General features: G+C 45.3%; 1 protein-coding gene across 4 annotated transcripts in view; it reads left to right on the plus strand.

Annotated features, from left to right (window-relative positions):
* Positions 1-23,770, plus strand: part of USP6NL (USP6 N-terminal like) — a 217,824-nt gene that overhangs the window by 147,601 nt on the left and 46,453 nt on the right. For all 4 annotated transcript variants that reach the window (XM_029615234.1, XM_029615233.1, XM_029615235.1 and 1 more), the window contains 2 exons: positions 12,124-12,233; positions 17,562-17,610. In XM_029615234.1, coding sequence (XP_029471094.1) covers positions 12,124-12,233; positions 17,562-17,610 — 159 coding nt within the window. The remainder of the gene's footprint in view (positions 1-12,123; positions 12,234-17,561; positions 17,611-23,770) is intronic.

The raw sequence follows: 23,770 nt of genomic DNA on the forward strand, positions 1-23,770 counted from the left end.
GAGATCCACAGATTCATTTTCTTTCCCAGGCTGTCTAGCTGTGGGCATTTGAATTCCTGATGCTTAGAGACTGACCTTGCTTTAGTAAAGGTGTTACACTACGTTGGTCCTGACGTGCCGCATCCAGATCTGGTTTTCAGGATAGCCATGGTGACTATACATGTGAGAGATTAGCATGCACTGCCTCCATTGTATGCAAATTCATCTCGTGTATATTCATGATGCATATTCTTGAGACCAGACCTAGCTGGAGCTGCCTTTCCTTGCTTTAGTGCTAGTAAGGACTGATCCACAGGCATCAGGAAGCTGCTAATACTGAGAATGATGATTTACTTCTGGAGTCGCTTCTTATCGATCACACTTCCTCTTTTCTCTGTCTTTTCTTTAGAATATGTAGCAGTAGGTTCACAACTGATAAGTGAGTCATGAATCTGGAATGCTTGCAGCTGGAAGTTTCTTACCAGTCTCTGCATCAGGCCAAGAGTTTTCCACAGGCGCATGTCTATGGACCCTTAACAAAATTCATAGAAACAGGACTGCAAATGGACAGGCTGGATGGGTGATATGGTCTCTTTCTGCCGTTCACACACAGTTAACCTATGCACAAGGCCACTTTAAAATACATTTTATGGGCGAATCAGGCTCCAGATTGATCATTTAGAATTATTTATAGAAGATCCCAATGTATTTCATATTTCTAATACTTTAATACATGCATGTATCCACCCCGTGGGTGAAAAGTTTCTCTATCTAACTATGTTGATGGTGTCTTTCTCCAATATCAGGGTAGTAGTTAGTGCAAATTATCAAGCCCTCCAAATTTTTCTCCAGTTTTAGTTGAAAAATAAAAATCTTGATTATCCCTTAGAAGTTTTAAAAATAAAGATAGAAAAGTGAATCTACATTGATCCTAGCACTAAATATTTGCTATTACTTATTCTAGTAATATGAAAATTGCAATTTAGTCTGCAGCTGAAAGAGATTTTGCCTGGAAACAGCTTTGTGCAACGGTAGACATCATCATGCCTGTAGGTTTGAATACTGTGAAACAACCAAAGGTACACAAAAGCACCACTTAGAAATCCCAGTACACAATGGTGAAATCCTCAATATGCACCTTCACCAAAGATGTTTTTAAGACACTTTAAAAAATAATTTTGAGAGAAGTGGAATACTCACATCAAAATGCTGCACTTAAGCAGAAAGCAATTGCCTCCATAGTCCTGGTGTCCATTAGCCAATCATTGCATTCCCAGCCACATACCCTCCAATGTTTATTACTAGTTCAAATTAAAATGAACCTATTCTCAATCAAATTCACTTCCCTTCTCTATGATATACTTGCAGCTGCTCAATAGGGAGGAGGAATAGCCTAGTGGTTAGAGCAGTGGGCTATGAACTAGGAGACCAGCATTCGAGTCTCACTGTCGCTCCTTGTGACCTTGGGCAAGTCACTTTACCCTCCATTACCTCAGGTACAAACTTAGATTGTGAGCCCTCTGGGGATAGAGAAATACCTTCAGTACCTGAATGTAAACCGATGTGATATCTCAGATCAAATGTCTGTATATTAAAAAAAAAATAATAATAATAAATATAAACCCAAGTTCACCACCTTAAGGATTATATGTCCCTATTATAGTCTCAAAATTATTTTAAAATAATATCTTTAAAAATTCTTTAAAATGTCTTTGAAGGTGCATATTGAGGATTTCAACACTTGTGTATTGGGGTTTGAATACTGTAACAAGTCAACCATTTGGCCTAGGATAGCAATATTTTGTTTCATGCTGACATGACTACTGTGTGTAACTCTGTTTCAGAAATATGTTTCTCATCCTCCATATTAGGGTTTTATATGCTTTTAGTCGTATTTAGACTTTTTTGATGCATAAGAGTGGAGCACAGTCTCCCTGTAAATTCTGGTTAGAAGCATTTTGTGGCCCTTCTGATTTTTATTGAACTTATACGTTACCTTCACTCTTACCTCAGGGAAGCGTTAGATTTAACTATGTTGCAGGAATAGCAGAGTCGGCATGCCATATCATCTTTTAAAGGACCAACAAAAACCAAAGGTGGTTGTGCATAAAACTTCCAGACTATAGTGGTTGCTTATTTATCCTTTTTTTTTTCCCCTTGTTCTGTTTAATGGCCTACAAAGACTCTACTTTTTCTGTGAGAAATCTAAACTTTTGTGATCTCAAGGCAGTGGGCTAGAGCCAGATGAGTGATAGGATGCATAGTGAGAGGGAAAAAAGGATAAAGGATCCCCAAAAGAGGAACACAGTGAAGAATACCTGGTGTAACTGAGGGAGACAAAGAAAGAAATCAGGAAAGCAAAGGGTCACGTGGAGGAAAAGATGGCCAAAGAGGTGTAAAGCAAGGAGACAAAACATTTTTCAGATATATCAGAGAAAGAAGGGCGGTCCATAGTGGTATATTGGAATTGAAAGGTGATGAGGAGCACTGTGTGAAGAGAGACGAAGAAATGGAAGAAATATTAAACAAATACTTCAGTTCGGTGATCACTAAAGAAGACCCTGGAGAAGGACCATTGCTGGTTGACAAGACTGTAGATGGAGATGGGGTAGACGAAACTCTATTTACAGAAGAGAATGTATGGGAAGAGCTAGGACAGCTGAAAGTGGACAAGGCCATGGGTCCAGATGAGGTTCATCCCAAGATACTGAGGGAGCTCAGATGTGCTGGCAGATCCGCTGAAGGATCTTTTCGATAGATCCCTGGAAACGGGAATGGTGCCACGGGATTGGAGAAGAGCAGGGGTGATCCCACTTCACAAGTGGTGGCAGAGAGGAGGCCAGAAACTACAGGCCGCTTGGCCTCACCTCAGTGGTGGGAAAATTAATGGAGACTCTGAAGGAAAGGATAGTGAACTATCTACAGTCAGGAGGATTGTTGGACCCCAGGCAGCATGGATTCACCCGGGGAAGGTCCTGTAAGACAAATCTGGGGTTTTTTTATTGGCTGACTAGAGAATTGGATCGAGGAAGAGCACTCAATGTGATCTATTTGGATTTCAGCAAAGCTTTTGATATGGTCTTGCACAGGAGGCTTGTGAATAAAATAAGAAACTTGGGAGTGAGTGCCACGGTGGTGGCATGGATAACAAACTGGCTGACTGGTAGGAGACAGCGTGTAATACTACATGGAATCTACTCAGAAGAGAGCCGTGTTAAGTGGAGTGCCACAGGGATTGGTGTTGGGACCAGTTCTGTTCAGTATCTTTGTGAGTGACCAGGCGGAAGGGATTAGAAGGTAAAGTTTGTCTATTTGTGGATGATACTAAGATTTCCAATGGAGTGGACCCGCCTGAAGGAGTAGAGAGAATGAAAAGAGATTTAAGAAAGCTTGAAGAGTGGTCGAAGATTTGGCAGCTGAGATTCAATGCCAAGAAGTGCAGAGTCATGCATCTGGGGTGCAGTAATCCAAAAGAGCTGTATGTGATTTGCGGGGGAAGCTGATGTGCACGGACCAAGAGAGGAATCTTGGGGTGATAGTGTCTGGGGATCTGAAGATGGCGAAGGTGACAAGGCATAGCTAAAGCCAGAAGATTGCTGGGCTGCATAGACTGAAGAATAACCAGGAAGAAAAAGGAAGTGATGATGCCCTTGTGAGGCCTCACCTGGAGTATTGTTTCAGTTCTAGAGCACATATCTCAAAAAGGATAGAGACAGGATGGAGGTGGTTCAGAGAAGGGCGATTAAAATGGTGTGGGGTCTGTATCAGAAGACCTATGAGGACAGGCTGAAGGATCTGAATATGTATACTCTGGAAGACAGGAAGTGCAGGGTGATATGACACAGACCTTTAGTTACCTAAAAGGTTTCAACGATGTATGGACTTTGAACCTTTTCCATTGGAAAGAAAACAATAGAACTAGGGGTCATGAAATGAAACTCCAGAGGGGATGACTCAGAACCAATGTCAGGAAATATTTTTTCAAGAAGAGGGTGGTGGAGGCCTGGAATGCTCTTGAGGAGGAGGTGGTGAAGAAGATAAAGAATTCAAAAAGACATGGGATAAACACTGTGGATCTCTAAAGGCTCGAGGATGGAAATGAGGAAAAGAGTGCATGGGGGTAACTTGTTGGCACGGCGGTTACTGCCCATAATCAATAAGCCTGGATACTTTTGATGCAACTCCAACATTTAATCTCTGCCTCTGCAGCAGGGGAAAAGGGGAATTGGATTTAGACAGCAACCAACGAGGGTCCCGACTTTTACGGTTTGGGGACCTGATAAGCATGGGAGTAACCTGCACAGAGCAGCACGACACTTATCAGAAAACAGAGAAGTGAGGGCAGAAGACGACCATATGGCCCAGCAAGCTTTCACAGTTATTTTTCTCATACTTATCTGTTACTCTGTTTGGTTCTAAATTACTGCCCTTAACCAATCAGCCTTGATGCTTTCGATGCAAGTGCAACATCGCCCCCTGCTTCAGAGGAGGGGGTGGGGGCTGGAGGGAAAGAGAAATTTGGATTTACAAACCATGACTTTTTTGTTTTTACATTCTGGGGGGTACTGATGCACAGACATTAAGGGGGAAAAGAAACCCCACAGGACTGCTTCTGCGGCCAAGTGTGCATAAGCATTGCATGGCAGATACTAGCATGGGAAGCTTGCGGGGCAGACTGGATGGAGCATTGGTCCTCTTCTGCCGTCATTTCTAAGTTTCTATGTTTCTAAATGACAAGATAATCCCTCGGTGCAAGGTATTGGTGAGACCTTCTCTAGAGTATTGTCTCCATTTCTGGAAGCTGCATCACCGAAAGGAGATCCCAAATCCCTGTGAAGTGAGAATCAAGGACCTAAACATGTTATACCCTAATTAAGAAAGAGAGAAGAGATTCAGATGCCCCCAAGGTATAAATAATGCAGAAGAGGAGCAGCATTAGAAAATATTCTTCCCTGAAAGACAGGGTGCAGGGAGGCGTCTCCAGCACAGGTGGTGTGCGGGAGGCAAAAAGCCTACCAGAATTTGAGAGAACCGGAGATAAGGACAAGGAATCCTTACTTGCAAAGAAGTGAGGGGTCTGTGGCACTGCAAAGGGGGAGGCACGTTTGGGCAGACCTGCTGGGCCTTACAGATGTTGTGTGCTGTCATATTCTGTGTTTCCAGTACCAATGCAGGTACCAGAATACTGTACTTTAGAAATGTTAGCCAAGGAAAGAAATGTGGGTAAGACATTTTGCACTTTTGCATTTGGATTTTAGAATTGCTTAACTCTCCTTTCCTTTCCAAATCTGAGCTCAAGGAAAGTTACATTTAGGTTCAGTAGTGAGCTTCCTTCTCTGGAGGGCTTACAACCTAACATTTTCCCTGGGGCGACGGAGAGTGACGTGACTTGCCAGAGGTCAGGAGGATCATCAGTGGCTCTCAGCCCACTTCTGTAAGCAGTAAGCTTCCCCTCCACTCCTCCTGGTACTGGAAGAAATCCCGTGTGCTTTAATGCTGATGAGTTAGGGTAGGCATTCTTCTCGGACCAGGGGAACAAATTGGTTATAGCTGTGGTTGGTACATAATCAAGACCCCAAAAAGGACAGACTCTGTTTCTCTTTTAGTTAAGCCAGAGGTGGGTTTCAAATCCCAGGAGGTTCCTGTGTTAGCCGCCTGCCAGTGGAGTATAAGCAATCCAGAACGTCACAGAGCACCGTTCCCTGTGTTGCAGGAAATATGATTCCCAAGCACGATATAAGTGCTCACCGCTAACCCGTCTTGGCAGGAAATGCAGCAGTATTTCTCTCGTTCAAACTTCTCGGTATCTCCACGTTTCCCCCTGTGCTCAGGGCAAAGCTCGTCTCCATGCCGCAGGCAGTGTACGTTGCATGTGTCTCCCAGGCAGCCCAGGATGACATGGGGGCCAGGCAAAAACCCCGGACTGCTCAGAGCCAGCCAGGGTGGGGGAACTCTGCAGAGAGCGCTAGGTTTTGAAAGATGCTGCTCTGGGGTTGCTTCCTGATTGGACAGGGAGTGCATAGATCCTCAGGAAAGGGGAAGGGTTTTTGTGGTGACGAAGCAAGGCATGGGGTTTTTGGATGAGGCGAGCGGCATCCCACCCACCCGCCCTTATCTTTGTTGTATTACTTTTTGTAGATAAGTACGGTTTGCTGTCACATTAAAGTTTCTATGGTCATAGGACTGGCTCGTGGGAATTACCCGTCTGTCGGACCAGTTGCTCCGGGAATGGCTCCTTGCTTGGGTGGTGGTAGGGGACGGGATCAGGCGGCGGGATGCTTGCTGGCTAGAGTCTGCAGGCTTGGTGGCCTGGGGGCTTGATGTCTTGCTGGCTTGTGGCGGATGACCACTGGGACTCAGGGTTGGTTTGTTTGGCTCGGGCTTGTTTGTTATTACTTTACTTGCAATAAAGCTGCAGCCTTCTGATTCCCATGCAGTGGTGTCCTGTTTTTTTGTTGGATGCTGAAGAGTTGTGAAAGGGTGGATGAGGGAGAGGTTGAAGTCCTGGTTACACACGTTATCACTTTATTATAGCTTGCATGTGTGCTGTGGTAGCGGACGTCAACCAGAAATGGATTTGAGCTAATCCAGAACATTAGAAACCTCAGATTTTAAGCTTCACTCTAAGACCCTGTGGTTCAGGATAATTGCATTATCCCATAGGTTGCTATATGTCTTACAGACGTATAGCAACAGGATGCTGGGCTTGATGGTCCCTTGGTCTGACCCAGTATGGGGCAATTTCTTAAGTTCTTATTTCTGGGAATGTAAACAGCTTCACGCTGTTGCACAATTAATGTCAGGTTAGGAATATTTGAGGACAAGAGCGTGCATTTTCTCTTATGCAGGGATGTTACCAGTTTCTTCCCAGTGGGTGAGTGGCTTTGTTTTCATGAAACATTTAACAAGGGAGCCCCAGGTTTGCTCTTCGGCTCCTATGTAATGTCACGTCCTCCTCTGGCTAGGGTCCTGGAGTGCCACAGCTCGCCCAGGTTTTCATAATATCCAAAGTGAATGCATATATGATTGGTGTGTATATACATGTATGTATATATGTATAGGAATGGAGTTAATTTGTCTGTGTTGGTTAACTTGAAATCTAAACCGGGGTTGGACCCTCCAGGACCAGAGTTCCCTGCTGCCGCCGCCTCCTTCATAGAGATTTTTTCTTCTTGATCTAATTCATACTTGCACGAGTTGTATTATGCAGCCTCTACCTCCAAGGCATTAGGATTGTTGTCTTCCTAAACAGCTAAGAGATTTTAATTTGGATGGGGATCCAAGAAGTTTCTCGCAAGCTGGAGGAAAGTAGAAAGCCCCTTAATGGGACAAGGCAGGGACTGGCAGCTCTAATCTTTAAGGGGCTGACTTTCAGCTGAGACAGAAAAGCGTAAGATCATTGCCTAAAACTTATCTCAGATGACTGAACCGTCTGCCTAGATCTAGGCCTTCCTTTTGTGTGCTGTAGGTCAACAGCTAAATTTTCTTTCTATTGCTGAAAATGACCACTAGGTGTCCCCTCCTCTCCACACATGTCCATTTCAGCCCTGTTTTTTAGCTGCGTCTATCACCCTAACCTCATGGCATCTAACAACCCAGCTAATCAGGTGGTTAGATACTGCTGTAAAGGTGCACTTAAGTGTCCAGTCTCAGTTTTCTTAGTAGCCAGAGTGATTATTGATAGAATAGCTTATTAAATGCCATTTATTGAACTGCAGCTTGAAGAACTCACCTGAGGTGTCTTCGCATCTCTATCCTTCAGTAAATTACTTTTTCCTAGCGTGTAGCCAGATGGACTCCGGACCAATGGGTTATGCTCCCCTGCCAGCAGATGGAGACTGAGTCAGGTTTCAAAGCTGACGTCACCCTAGATACACCCCTGCAGTGACCTCAGCCCTTCTGTATTTCTCAGTCTCCAGCAGATGTAGACGTGCTTTCCCTAGGGGGATCGCTGTAACTTTTTGAAGAAGAAAGTCTACTTTTAAATTGGAGAAAAGATTAAGCTCTGCTCTCCTGTGGTGATGCCTAAAGGTTCCCTCCCCCAGCTTAGAATTCCTGAGGTGATTTCCGAGATCCCTCAGAGGGGAGCCTTGGTCCGATATCCAGTTACTGACGTGGACTTTGCTGCTCAAGCAGCTGAAAGGCAGCAGGTGCAGGAAGCTGAGCGAAGCGGTGATGGCCAAAGCCCTCCCCCCCGCAGCCGGAAACAGTTCTCTACTCAGCCAATAAGCGCTGAGCCCAGGTAAGTTTAAAAAAAAAAAAGTACAAATCCAGAGATGATTGGAAGGATCTCTGGTAGGTTTCCTCTGGTCTCCTTGCTCGGCGCACCATACTGACATCATTCCCACTCCCATGGGAGGTAAGGGGAATCGGGCCTCCTAGTGGGTTGAGCAGCCCCCGGTGGGCTAGGCCCTGCTTTAGGCACACCGAATGGAAGGCCTCATTGATGCCATCTTGCATGCATTTCTGTGAGTGCGGTATGACCTTACGTAGGGCGTTGGAACGTGCAATGTATTGGCTCTGCTCACAAGCTGTGGGCGTAACGTCAGCGCATATTTACGCGTATGTCGTCATAAGCATATATAGGAAAAGCTGAGCACAAGGACCGAGCGTGCTCCTCAGCACACCCCGTCTTGGCACTCTGAATTTGTGTGCATATCATTTTTTAAGTGTGAGCTGATTGGAACGCACAGTTAACGCCGCCAGTGGTGCCAGCAGCCAAGAAACCTAAGCACCTTGCTCTTTGCGCTGCTTGTTGTATTAGGGCTTCACAGCCTGACCTGAATTCCAACCTGTGTCAGCACTGAGAGGAAGTCCAAGGAGAGTTGACTTCATCTGACTTAGCTGAGCCCAGCTCCTCCCATTCAGATGATGGGTTAGTCACAGCTTTAACTGGAAGTACCCTGAATCTGAGTACCCCTGGACTGGGTCATCCGTGGGACAGGCAAATTCAGCAACACCTACCCCAGTACCTCCTGGGCTAGGCATGGACCTGGCTGCCTTCTTTTGAATGGAATTTTACCAGGGCCTTCAAGCCTTCATACAGGCGCAGTCTGCTACCTCACTTGCCCCTGTCTGGATGAAACCTCAGCTGGTAAGCCCTCCCTCTCCCAGTCCTATCGGCAGACCTAGAGGCATGCCTCGCCTCACCAACTGTATCCCTGGCAGGGACCTGGATGACACAGAGGAGGATACAGATTCCTTGGAAAATGGGGAAATTCCCCCTGGTTTAGAACCGTATCAGACCATGTTACAGTTTTTTTCCATAGAGATGAATTGCCGGCCCTGGTTTCTAGACCCTGAAGATGCTGGGAGTTCCTGGGCCGGACTCTACGATGGAACCAAAGAAGAACCCCATTCTGATTTCCCTATGGAAAGCCTCGTTACTTCTAGTACTGGAAGCCATCCAGGAGTTGATTGACCTGGAATGGGATGCCCCAGAAGCAAGTTTTAAAGGGGGACAAGCATTAGAAGCTCTATACCCACTGGATCCAGCAGTGAGACAGCGTTTGTGTTTCCCTAAAGTGGATACGCTGGTCTGTACCTTCTCTAAGTGAACAATTATCCCAGTGGAGGGAGGATCGGCCATAAAGGATGCATATTATAGATGGAGTCCATCCTTAAACAGGCCTTTGATGCTGTAGCAACGACCTTACAGATTGCTTCTTGTTATGCCCTGGTATCTCGTTCTTGCCTACTCCTCTCTCAGGAGATGGATGGCTCGGTGATGAATTCCAGAGCAGTTATGGAACCTGGCACCTCCTTTTTAGCTGATGCGGGCTTGGATCTAGTCCATACTTCGGCCAGAGGAGTGGCCTCAGTGTTGGCGGCCAGAAGATAGCTATGGCTGTGGAATTGGTCAGCAGACGCAACCTCCAAGGAAAATCTTACCAAGCTGCTCTTTAAAGCATCATTCCTTTTTTATAGAAACATAGAAATGACGGCAGAAGAAGACCAAACGGCCCATCCAGTCTGCCCAGCAAGCTTTCGCACTTTTTTTTTCCTCTCTCACATACTTATGTTTCTCTTGGCTCTTAGTAACCTTTTTTATTCTATTTCCCTTCCATCCCTGCCATCAATGTAGAACTGCATCTAAGTGCTGGATATGCATGAAGTGTCAAACTTCCTCCCCTGCTGTTGAAGCAGAGAGCTATGCTGGATATGCATTGAAAGTGAAGTATCATGCATTGAAAGTGAAGTATCAGCTTATTTGGTTTGGGGTAGCAACCGCCATAACAAGAAGCTACTCCCCGTTTTTTTGTGAATGCAAATCCTTTTTTCCACATTTCCTCATTGCTGCTGAAGCTTAGAGCAATGTTGGAGTTGCATTAACCGTGTGTATGTTGATTGAATAAAAACAAACAAATATTCAGTTACATAATTTTAATTATTGACATTTTGAGTGTTTTGTCTGTTTTGATGTTTTTTATGATTTTTTTATGTATTTATTGATTTCATATATATGTCTTTTTATAGCCCCTGAGGCAGCCACTATGTGTGGCGAAACTCGGCCAGAGTCGGGCAGCTTTTAACAAATTCCAAGCGTCTCCACCAATAAAGAATTGAAAAAGACTTCTTTGTGGCATCCACTTTTTTGTTGTTTCCTTACGGCTCTACTGGATCACTTACCTTGCTGTTTTTTGAATAAAAGTTTGACCATTAAATCTTTGAAGGTCCAGGTAGCGGCTCTCTCCTTTTTCAGGGATGAGATGGAGGGAATACAGCTGTCGGCTCTTCAGGACATGGCCCGTTTTCTGAAAGGGGTGAAGCACCTCCGACCACCTGTATAGTGAACAGTTCCCTTGTGTAATCTAAATCTAGTGTTGGAGTTGTTGATGACAGGGCCTTCCTTTTGGCCGCTGCGCAGTCTTTCCTTGCATTTGTTAACCTTGAAAACTGTGTTCCTGGTGGCTATATGCTCGGCACGTAGCATCTCTGAACTACAGGTATTGTCGTATAGGGAACCATTCCTCCGGATGACTCCAGAAGCGCTACAGCTTCGTACTGATCCATACATCCTTGCCCAAGGTATTCTCGGACTTTCATTGAATCAGTCCATTTCATTACCATCCCTAGATCAGCATCCTTGTGCTTAAGAATACCGCTGCCTCTGTCATTTGAATGTCATTAGGCTTTTGGTGCGCTATCTGGAAGTTTCTGGACGGGTCCGAGAGATGGACCACCTATTTGTCCTTCACTGTGGAAGGAAGCAGGGCGAACCAGCTTCGCGGGCAACCATAGCTCGCTGAATTAAGGAGGTGGTCACGGGAGCCTATGTGGAGGCAGGAAAGCCATTACCTTTTCAGGTTAAAGCTCATTCTACTAGGGCTCAGGTGGTCTCATGGGCGGAAACTGGACTGCTGTCTACCGTTGACATCTTCCAAACGGTGACATGGTCCTCCTTGTATACCTTCTCCAGGTTCTATCGCTTGGACGTTCAGGCCCAAGAAGATGCAGCCTTTGCAAGAGCAGTGTTAACCGGACCGCAGACAGCCTCCTGCCGTGATCGGGAATAGCTTTTGTACATCCCATTGGTCCTGAGTCCATCTGGCTACACGCTAGGAACTGGAGAAATTACTTGCCTGATAATTTTGTTTTCCTTAGTGTAGACAGATGGATTTGGCATCCCGCCCATGGCTGCCCAAGAACAGTGCCAAGGATTTGCCTGTGGAGTGAATATCTATTCCAAGAGATTACGGGTAAGCAGTCATTAGGTGCCTAGATCAGGGCATCTATAATCTTACTGGGGTTCAGTCTTTGTTTGGTTGAGTACAGTTAAGGTTATCCATTTTTAATCACGTTTTTTTGATAGTATATCCACAGTGGCCTTTGAAGAAAATTCTGAAGGGCTGAGGTCACTGCAGGGGTGTAGGTAGGGTGACGTCAGCTTTGAAACCTGACTCAGTCTTCCTCTGCTGCAGGGGAATATAAACTGATTGGTTCTGAGTCCATCTGTCTACACTTAGGAAAATAAAATTATCAGGTAAGTAATTTCTCCATTTTGCTGGTACGGTTAAAATCATTATTTCATTCATCTTTATTTGGTGACTTTATTTCATAATCAGTATAAGATTGTTGTTGCATTTTTATCACCTGCGAGTAAATTACTTTTACTAATGTGCCTGATTTATTCTGATTTTATAGAAGTTAAAACATCGAGCAAGAGGGCTGTCGCCAGATATCAGACAGATTGATCTGGACGTAAATCGTACTTTTAGAGATCACATCATGTTCAGGGACAGATATGGAGTTAAGTAAGTAATGCATGGTTAACCTAATTGAGTCCATTTCAAAGTTTTCAGTCACGACCTTGCAGGATTCAGAAACGTGAACACAGATGCCTCCTTTCCACTTGACTCTCTTAGATTTTTCCCAGTACCCAGGACCTACATAATTGTTGTGCAGGGTATTAAGTGCCCTAGGCAAAACTTACAATTGCTCCTCCCCCCCACATACCACACACAATTAAAAATTATGCATTTACAATGTCTTTACATGAAAAGAACATTCAAAATACCATCTTCTGAGGTAAAAATATCACTTACAACATGTATATTATATTTACCTGCACTGTTGTGGCACTCAGAAAACCTTACAGGACCCTTGGAAATGGTAATACGCCTATTGTAATGTTTGGATGCGGGCTAGGCCCTCAAAGCCAAGAATAAAACTGTAGTACCCCCAATACCAAAACAGTATTAATTTGCATTACTCAATCAGTAACAACCCTTCCTATGAATAAAGCAACACTGCCCTAAAACACCAATACACCTCCTATTAGGCAAATAAAACAAGCCATGCTGCTATAGATCCCTACACAAAAACCACAGGCTATCAGAATACCTCACATTTGTGAACATAGAAGCATAAAAACATGACAGCAGAGACCGTATGGCCCATCCAGTCTGCCCATCGTGTAATTAGTTTAGCATTATAATTCTCATCACTTCCTTAGAGATCTCCTGTATTTATCTCTTGTTTTCTTGAATTCAGATACTGCTTTTGTCTCCACCACTTCACCTGGGAGTCTGTTCCATGCATCCACCACCCTCTATGTAAAGAAATATTTCCTAATATTACTCCTAAGTCTACCCCTTTTCACCGTCATCGCATGACCCCTTCTTTCTGGTTTAAAAAAAAACAAAAAACTCACCTCCTGTGTTTGGAATCCTTTGAGATATTTGAATGTCCCCGTGATATCTCCCCCATCGTGCCTTTCCTCTAGTCTAGGGTGTACATGTTTAGATCTTTAAAGTCCTTGATCACACATGCAAAACACAACCCAAACCCTAACCAAATACAGAATAAAGAGACCATAAACTGTAAATAGAAATGTGCAGACAAAAACTGACCTGGAAACCACAAAAAGCCAGTCTCTGTATACATTGCAATAATGGAAAAACAGAAACATCAACATTCCTCAAAACAATAAAATCAAGAATTATTCATTATCACTAGAGTAAAATCATACCAATAAAAAGAATAAATATTTCAAAACAGCTGAAGAATAGAACATCAATAATTTAAAAGTATGCACATTTTCCAAATACCTGTAAACTATTTAAAAATAGTAGACACATCATACAGCACTCAATAATGAAAATGGAAAAGGATAAAAATCCTGGGATCTTTTGATTTCCAAATGCCCTGAGATTGTCATGGATTAGCAGGGAGAAAGGAGAGGGTTATTGCTCACAAACTTTCTCCTATCTCTCATATATACACATATGCTTACTCACTCACACACAAACAGATACAGACATGCCCCCCCTCTCTCTCATATATACCCACACAACTAAGCCCCCTCTGTTGTACATACACGTACACAGTCATGCCCTCGCTCATACATACACATAAACACACAATGCTCTTTCCCATACACATACACAGACACGCTCGCGCTCTCTCTCTCGTCCGTGTACACAGACACGCTTGCGCTCTCTCTCTCGTCCGTGTACACAGACACGCTCGCGCTCTCTCTCTCGTCCGTGTACACAGACACGCTCGTTCTCTCTCTCTCGTCGTGTACACAGACACGCTCGTTCTCTCTCTCTCTCGTCGTGTACACAGACACGCTCGTTCTCTCTCTCTCTCGTCCGTGTACACAGACACGCTCGTTCTCTCTCTCTCGTCGTGTACACAGACACGCTCGTTCTCTCTCTCTCTCGTCGTGTACACAGACACGCTCGTTCTCTCTCTCTCTCGTCCATGTACACAGACACGCTCGTTCTCTCTCTCTCTCGTCCGTGTACACAGACACACATACACACATGCTGTCTGTCACTGCCCTGCCCCCTTCCTCAGCCCCGTGGCCCACGGTACTTTTCCTCTTTCTTCAGGCTTGTGGGACTGACACTTCTCTGCCTTCCTGCTCCTCTTCCTACAGCTGAGCAGAGAACGGAGCTGATGTTACTTTCGGAGTGGGTGGGAACCGCACTGCTCCTGCTCTTCACTGCTGCGTGGGCCTGGGGTCAATACTGCCTCTTCCTGGGCAAGGATGCACTGTTCTTCTGCCTCTGCTGGCAACAGCATGGGCCCCTCCTCTTCCCGCCTGCATGGGACCGTGCCATGGCACTTTCTCTTCCGGGTGGGAAGGAGAGACTATGCTGCTGCCACCCCCTGACTGGTGGCACTCTAGGCAGCTGATTAGTCCGCTTAGTGCTTCTACCGGCCCTGTGGTTATTAGTTTCTTGCAAAGAACCTAAGGTATCTTAGGGGTTTGATGGTTTAACCAGCATGAAAGGAGGATGTTGAAATGCCTCTGCATATTTTATTTTATTAAGTATACCCACCTTCTGATGGAGTGCTCTGATAGCGCCGTACACACTGATGAGAGAAGATTGGGTCCACGTCATATTAATGCGAGGCATAAACCAGGCACATTCATTCCCTTCCATGACAGCAGATGAATACCATACAGCCCATCTAGTCTGCCTAAGCACATCTCCTTTTTAGCTTTATAGTCTCTCCCCCTCCCTCAGAGATCCCCCCTGTATTTGTCCCGTGCTTTCTTGAATTCAGATACTGTCCTTGTCTTCACCACCTCCACTGGGAGGCCGTTCCATGCATCCACCACCCTCTCTGTAAAGAAATATTTCCTAAGATTATTCCTGAGTCTACCCCCTTTCACCCTCAATCTCATGACCCTCATTCTACAGCCTCCTTTCTTGTTGAGAGGCCCGCTGCTTCTGCATTTATTCCTTGCACATTACCTCCTGATTCTTGATTTCATTCCCTCTGAAGCAAGTTACAAAGAGATGCTATAATTTTGCTGAAAGGAAGTTATCCAGCCGTCAAGTTGAAATTAGGGATGTAGCATATTAAACAGTTAAATAGTGAATCTGTCGGAATAGATTGACTGTTTAGTATTGAAGCTGCTTATTTAATCTTGTACATCCGGTTGGTTAACTTTCTTTGCAAGCAGTATATTAAATTTAAATATATATTAGCTACCTTACAACAGCAGGAACTGGGCTTTATAGCTCCTGGGGGATTGTGGGATAGAAGCTGGCACCACCTGCTGCAGGAACTGGCATGGGTGAAATGGTCCCTGGACTGCCTTTGGCCCTGGTGGTGGCACCGCTGTGACCGTCACAGGGCTGCCGCAGCTCTGCTAGACCAAACAGGCTCCAATGGCGGCTGCGACTTCTCACCGCTATCTCGCGCTGCCCTTCCACCTTACACTCTGCGCTTATTAACTGTTAAAACGTCAGTCATTTCCGGGAATTCTTTTTAAAACGATATTTACAACCCTAGTGTAGATTTGTATGAGAAAGCCATGCTGGCATTTCACGGTGGAATGCAGAGCAAAACCCAAGTGTTCCAGCAACCAGAGAATGGAATATGCAGCATGTGAGAGAATAAGTTTTGTGGACCTTTTCATTACGAATGCGAGAAAAGACAACTGGATGAAAGGACAGATACTTGGAATAAAATGACAAAACCATAAAGCCCATGCGCACTCATTAATATTAATTCTTCTGCTGTAAAGGCATCAGTCTGAATGCTTGCTAATGCGATCATTGAATTGTTTTTCATTTTATTGTAAAGAGTGCATAGAGTAGTAGTATTAGCTTTAATGTAGGTAAAGCCACACTGAGACAATGGGTCTTTAAGTGGTAAGCAAAGTATCCCCTGCTTGCATTCCTTTACATTTTATGATTCTGAAAAATGACAGGAGTCGAGTGGCACCAATCTATTAACGCATGAGCTTTCAAGGACAGAGTCCACTTTGTCAGATGCATGAAGTGATGGTGGGTAAAATATATACAGAACAGAGGGAAGGCATCGGATTAGTCAGGCCATGGTGTGGAGAGAGTGTTAATAGCGTTACAGTATAGCCTACCGACAGCTGAGGTAAGTGTGACCAGGCAGAATGATCCCAGAGCAGTTAAGTTCATAGATAGCTGCAGTGACTCGTGAAGCCACTGTCTCTGTTCAGACCTAGCATATTGGTGGTAAGTTTTTTAATGAGCTCCAATTCCGCAGTTTCATGCTGGAGCATCTTCTGCTTTCTGAATGTTGCCATTTCTAATGACACGACTCAGAAGTTATCTTTTGGAGGTTCCATCGGTTTGGGTATGAAGATGTAGTTCTCGGAGGTGGAGCCAGAATTATGGAATTATCTCCCATTAGTGGTCAGGTGGGAATGTAGGAAGGAAGTCCAGGGCATGTCTGTTTGCAGAGTGCAGCTGATGGTCTGGTGGATGATCACAATCCTAACTCCCTGCTAGGTATATTCACTTAATGTGCTTCTGCAGATATGGGGGGACCCCCTACCCCTCCATACCTAAAATGCAAGCATCACCAGTTTAAACTTCATTTGTTCCACATCTGGCAGCCAATGTAGTTCACGCAGCAATGGACACATACTTGCTCTCTTACTCTGCTCCCTTTTACAGCCCAAGCCACAATATTTTACCAAATCTGTTCCTGGTAACCTCATGAAAAGAGCATTACGGTAGTCATTTAGACTGACCACACGCACTGCTGCCAGTTCCAAAAAAAGTCTTAACTGCCTTACCGTACAATTTAAAATCTCCTTCCTGCAGTACAGATGCAATTTGAAACTCAAACAGCCACTATCAATCTCTACCCCCAAATCCCGAATCTCCCCTCCCAATAATGCAGTAAGGGCATGGCATGGATATCGTTACTCTTGACATCTGAATCATTTGGGTATCTGGCCAGATGCACCTTAGAGTCTGAGGTGATTTACTAATAAAGAATTTTAGTAGCTCTGTACCTGATTCCTATTGAAGCGATGCCATGCACAGTGCATGTGGTAGGTCAAAAGTATCAAATGCATTTCGAGATGTTTGGAAGGCCTTCCCATGAAGGTGGCCTCCTATCGAAAGAGCGAGACCCTCGTAACTAGCCAGGAGGGGGTGTGGTCGGTGCTGGTTCTCGAGGGTTTTCCGGATACCCTAATGAACATACACTCTGCCCTGATTGTATGCAGATCTGCTCCATGCATATTCATTGGGGTTCTCCTGGAAACCCTCCAGGACCGGCTTACTGTTTTAAAGGAGATACAGTCTGATTTTAATTAAATCATTTTCTCTTTCTTTCTCCCTTTCCAGGCAGCAGTCTTTGTTCCACGTCTTAGCCGCATATTCTTTATATAACACAGTAAGTTGTGCCCCGTAAAACGGAATTTGACTCAAGTAAGGGTGTTACTTTTCCATGTTTTTTGTTTTTCCCGCCAAAGCAGAGATTTCCCGCCAGCCCTGTCTTCTGGGGTAGTAATTGAATTCACAGGTAGTAAAATGATTCTTTCTGATCACAGTGCACGCAGCCCGATGATGATGATGATTATCATTATTGTAATAACATGGAAAGGGGAATCACCAGGAAATAAAATGTACTGGGAGTGAAGGAATCCAGTTTGAAAGGTTTGGGATTTGTTTTTGTGCTCGCTGAGCTCCCTCATTCTCCTGGGAATATATTTCATAATCCTTAGCATGTGTAAAATGTTGACTGCTTAGAGAGACAGGATTCCTCTCGCTTCATTAAAACTTCCAGCGATTGGGGGGGGCGGGGCCTTACTTAAAACCAATTCTTCCCCTGCTTCGCCCCTGGGAAGACTTTAGACAGCGATTTCTATTGCAGAATTAGAAAACCGAGCTGCTTCTCTATAAGGAGCTTTTTTTTTTTTTTTTTTTTTTTTTTTTTGCAAAGCAGTCTTATTGCAGGTTGTTCATCGGGAGAAACACCGAGACAGAAACAGTATAAATCCAAATGAAAACTGTGTGCGAGAAATCATTCAGAGGGAAACGTATCAGGCGTTGCTTTAGAGCAGCCAGATTTGTTTTCTGGTTTTCTCCGAGGACGGCAGGATGGTGCAGTGCTCGGGCACAGCTGAGGGCTGAGACGGAGCCTGGCGCAGACATCTGATCTCAAAGTTTCTAGAGCTCTCAGACCTGTCCTGCTGAGCCCGTGCGGCTGTAGTCCTCTCCCTGCCCCCTAGGCAGAGTCCCTCGGTCTTTTTTTTTTTTTTTTTCCACGGAGCCATGTGGTCACGGTGTTCAGCTTCGCGTGCTCTCACAGCTACTGCTGTGACTTTCTTCTGGAGCTGCAGCTGTTTTTACTAACACAGCCTTTTTCATTCTTACCTTGGGGTATTTTTTCTTTTCTCTTATTTAAGCTCTCTGCCAGCTACAATGCAGGCCTTATGTTGTGTGGCCTGGCAGAGACTGCTTTCTTTTCTTACTAAATAATGCTGCATCTGCAGCTTATTTCTGTGTCCTCCTTAATCTTTCTGTTGTGCCTCTGTCAGGTGCTGGTGGGTCTGGCAGTTTGCAATCTGGGTATGGACCGGGTAGGCCTTTGAGCCTGGGGACTCGCCTGAATTCTTGCCCAGGCTGAGTTCCGTGTGATGTCCTCTGACCACTGGGCATCAACAGAGGCCCAGGCAGTGAAGGAATCGGGGATCAGAATGTTCTTGTGGGGAGGAGAACTCATCCTCCCCACACTCCTAGGAACTAATCTCCAAGGGCCTCTGGTACCCTGGATGACACAGATTCCCCTCCTGCTTGTCAGCTCTGGCAGTGCAATCTCCTTAAGAGAGAGGGTGAGCATGAACCCAGGCCATCAACATTGCTGCTACTGCACAATCGGTGCCACACCAGAGATAGGTTGCTCATGCATGTCCATGCCAGAGCACCGATGGTCTGATGTGTCGGCATCAAGGATGCCGTGGACGTCGTAGAATACTGTGGCCACCCTGGACCCCATCATAGACCACCCTCGAGGCAAGGGCCTTTGAGGGCTGTGGACGGCAGGCATCAGTGGATACTGTGGAGCACCATGGTCAGCCTCAAGTAGTGTTGCTATCATCGACTGGGGCTTCGTTGTTCATTTCCGTCATAACTCGTGTGTCTTGCCATAGGTGCTGTGTGGTACCAATGAGAGGGGTGCCATCACACACTTGTTGATGGCTCTTTCACAGAGCGAAGCCACTAGCCCTAACATGTAGGTGGCCCAGGCTATGCGCATGGATACTGTGATGTTGAGCATATTCGTGCCTCTTTCAGCAGGATGGCGTACCTCACGAATGTGAGGCATTGCTCTTGAGGAGCAAGAGTTTGGTGCAGGGCACTAATGTTTTAATTGCTGTCTGGTGTGTTTCCCGTATGCTCTGCAGTCAGCAGTGTGTTGTGGCGAAGACTTCTCTCCTGGTCGCTGCACAGTTGGAGTGAATACCAGGGTGATCGTGTCGGGAGTCTTTCCCCTAAGGATAAGGGGTAGGCCCTTTAGGCCCTTCCTGTCTTGGCTTACATTCGAATCCCCTTCATGGGGAGGCCTCCAGAGCACAGTCCCTTGCAGGTTCTTTGCTCGGGCTGGAGCCTTAAGTTATGAGGGGGGTTGGGGACGGCAGCAGAGGTCAATTGGTTCATTTTTTGCTGGTGTCCCTATACTTAGTTACATGGTAGCCTTTCTGGTCTAACTAGGTGGCAACTAGTGGTGGGTTTTAGTCACCTCTTGAACCTCAGAAGTCCGTAACAGTATCCCACGTGTTCAGAGAGGAGGGAGATTTTTGGGATCAGGACAACCCGACTCCTGTGCTTTCCCATCCCTTCTAGGAAGGGCGATATGGCTATTGGTTTTCCAGAAGCGACCCTTTTGGTTTCTCTCTTGGATGCCTTGCTTTCCATCCTGAGAAGGGGGAGTGGGGGGGGGGGTGTTGTTTGTTTCTGACTGGCAGCTGTTTCCTGTTTCCTGATGGATCCAAGAGCCCGCCCGGCAGGAGTACTCACTCCACCATTGTGCTACGTAACAGCAGGGCTGTTTCATGGGGAAGCTATTCTGGTTTTGGACTTCTCGTAGTGTTTAGGGTTTCCGGTTTCGTCTTTTGGCTGCTCCATAGCAACACATACTGATTTCTCCTGTGTGGGAGTACCTTTTCTGATACCTGCTAGGCGTAATGCTCATATTTTCGTTTGGTGACCACTACTAATGGTCTGTCTAGCATATGGACCCTACCTCTGTGAGGAGGGTTCTAGCCCATCTGTATCCCTAATGGCAGGTGTGCCTCCAGATGACTCGCTGTATCCATGGTGCGTGCGATAGGTGAGGGGGGCATCTCGCATCAGAGGTTGCAGTCACTTGAGAGTTTTCTCCTTACCCCTTTTGGGTTTAACCCTGTTGGTGGCAGCATTTATAGACTGATCAGCAGACGTTCCACTTCATAGGCCATGAGGTTTTTAGGTGGAAGTATCAGTTATCGTCATTCATACCTATGCCAGATTGGTGAACAGCTTGTTCTGCTGTTCGGACTGAACTTGATCTGGTGCCCCCTGGGTTTCCAGGTATTGAGGAAGTCCTGTTTCTATAGGGGCTGGCTCTTACACCATCCCTGTTTTCTCTCTCTCTCTCTGGAGAGGTTCCAGACCCCTTCCTCAGGAGGGTCAGGCTTGGTGGTAAGTCCCTGAATCAGCAGGGGGGAGTATTGTGGGATGTTACCCAACATTGATTTTACAGCCTAACAGCTTCTTTGTTTCCTGTAGCCCCCGGGTCTACCTCTTTGTATTTGTCACTTCTGCCTTCCAGTCAGGATGTCAAAGGAGTAAAAATGGCATGGACTGAAATATCTTCCTGTTTACCTTCAGGGAACGGTATACCATTCTCTCCCTGTTTTTTGGCCTTATTCAGGCTAGACCTTTCTGTGCTTTGCTTAGTTGTTCAAGATGCTTTTCCTTTTTGCCTGACCGTAACCTGCCAAGTGGGAGGATATGCTTGTTAATGGAAGTGCTGGAACGGGGTGCACTTCAGTTGCAGCTCACTATCCATGCTCGTGATCTTAGAGCGGCGATCCCATTAGATGGGTAGCCCCTTCCATTCCTTGACAGTCTTGGCTCCACGCCATCTGACTTGGGGGATTAGAATTTGTCTTGTAGTGTATAGCAGGTAGGGTCTGCTGCAGACCTTGATGTTTTGCCATCTAGTCTTAGCGTTTGCTTGTTTTTCTATGCCTGTTGTGGCTATTAGCCAATCATCAGGTGTCCATAAGCAAATGCATTCTGTTCTTCCTCTTCAAAAGGGAAACTTTGATAAAATGAGAAAAATAGTTAGAAGAAAACTGATAGGAGCAGCTACAAAAGTAAAAAGTGTGCAAGAGGCGTGGTCATTGTTAAAAAAAAAAAAAAAAAAAAAAAAAATACCATCCTAGAAGCACAGTCCAGATGTATTCCACACATACAGAAAGGTGGAAAGAAGGCAAAATGATTACCGGCATGGTTAAAAGGGGAGGTGAAAGAAGCTATTTTAGCCAAAAGATCTTCATTCAAAAATTGGAAAAAGGAGCCAACAGAAGAAAATAGGATAATGCATAAACATTGGCAAGTTAAATGTAAGACATTGATAAGACAGGCTAAGAGAGAATTTGAAAAGAAGTTGGCCGTAGAGGCAAAAACTCACAGTAAACACCTTTTAAAATATATCCGAAGCAGAAAGCCTTGACCATTACATGATCGAGGGGTTAAAGGGGCACTTAGAGAAGATAAGGCCATCGCGGAAAGATTAAATGATTTCTTTTCTTCGGCGTTTACTAAAGAGGATATTGGGGAGGTACCCGTACTGGAGAAGGTTTTCATGGGTAATAGTTCAGATGGACTGAACCAAAGCACGGTGAACCTAGAAGATGTGGTAGACCTGATTGACAAACTGAAGAGTAGTAAATCACCTGGACTGGATGGTATACACCCCAGAGTTCTGAAGAAACTAAAAAATGAAATTTCAGACCTATTAGTAAAAATTTGTAACCTACCATTAAAATCATCCATTGTACCTGAAGACTGGAGGATAGCAAATGTAACCCCAATATTTAAAAAGGGCTCCAGGGGCGATCCGGGAAACTACAGACCGGTTAGCCTGACTTCAGTACCAGGAAAAATAGTGGAAAGTGTTCTAAACATCAAAATCACAGAACATATAGAGAGACATGATTTAATGGAACAAAGTCAGCATGGCTTTACCCAGGGCAAGTCTTGCCTCACAAATCTGCTTCACTTTTTTGAAGGAGTTAATAACCATGTGGATAAAGGTGAACCGGTAGATGTAGTGCACTTGGATTTTCAGAAGGCATTTGACAAAGTTCCTCATGAAAGGCTTCTAGGAAAAGTAAAAAGTCATGGGATAGGTGGTGATGGCCTTTCGTTGATTACAAACTTTCGTGGATTTAAAACTAATCGGAGAAAGTTCTTTTTCACTCAACACACAATTAAACTCTGGAATTTGTTGCCAGAGGATGTGGTTAGTGCAGTTAGTATAGCTGTGTTTAAAAAAGGATTGGATAAGTTCTTGGAGGGAGGAGTTCATTACCTGCTATTAATTAAGTCGATTTAGAAAATAGCCACTGGGTACTTGCCAGGTTCTTATGGCCTGAATTGGCCACTGTTGGAAACAGGATGCTGGGCTTGATGGACCCTTGGACTGACCCAGTATGGCATGTTCTTATGTTTGTTCAGTGCTGCTCCCCCAAAGGGAGGGGCTAGCACTTTATGATACTCCATAGGCGGAGTTAGTGATCTACTGTGGGTTGACTCCCATAGAATGGCAGTTGATAATTCCGTTCTGTTAGTGTAAGGAATGAACACTTAGTAAAATGGTGAATCCCTGGGCCGATGGCAGATGACAACGCCCTCATGTGGAGATCCTGAGAGGGACCACCGGCTAGGCTGGAGTATTGAGACAAACACACAGGTCGATCCAGTAAAGTTCAGTTGAAGATTTCTCGTCTGTAACGAGCTCGCTGCGCACAATTCGGACGCGTAAGGCAAACCAGCGATACAGTCTCCAGTTTTGCGCATCCGTAGTGCTTCTTAAAACAGACGCGTAAGCCTTCCCGCACCCGGCATGTAAATGAACGAATTAGCTGTATAATGAAGGAATTAGCTATTCCCCTTCAATACCGTAACGCGCGCTCAGGTTCTCTCATTAGTAACGCACTGTTTTGCCGCGGCCGTAACGTGTTAGTTTACCGCCTCCCCCTAGTAGGAGTTAGGACTGTGAGTCTAGTAACAAATCCATCGACACCGCTTAAGACACTCAAAAACAATAAAACACAATTTAAAAAAAAAGCGATACAGAGATGATCGAGAAAATGTAATGATGTGGGACACATAAAACCTGTCAGAAGAAAAAATAAAAATTTTTAAATACCTGTCGGAGGGTCGCGTGGGTCCAGGCGGCCGGCGTGGGTCCAGGCGGCGGGAGCCGGGTGGTCGCGTGTTAAATCTAGGCCGCGGGCGGGTGGGCGCCTGTTCCGGGCGGCGGCGGCAGCGGGGGGACA

This window comes from Rhinatrema bivittatum, chromosome 9 (genome assembly GCF_901001135.1).
Source record: "Rhinatrema bivittatum chromosome 9, aRhiBiv1.1, whole genome shotgun sequence".
NCBI lineage: Eukaryota > Metazoa > Chordata > Amphibia > Gymnophiona > Rhinatrematidae > Rhinatrema > Rhinatrema bivittatum.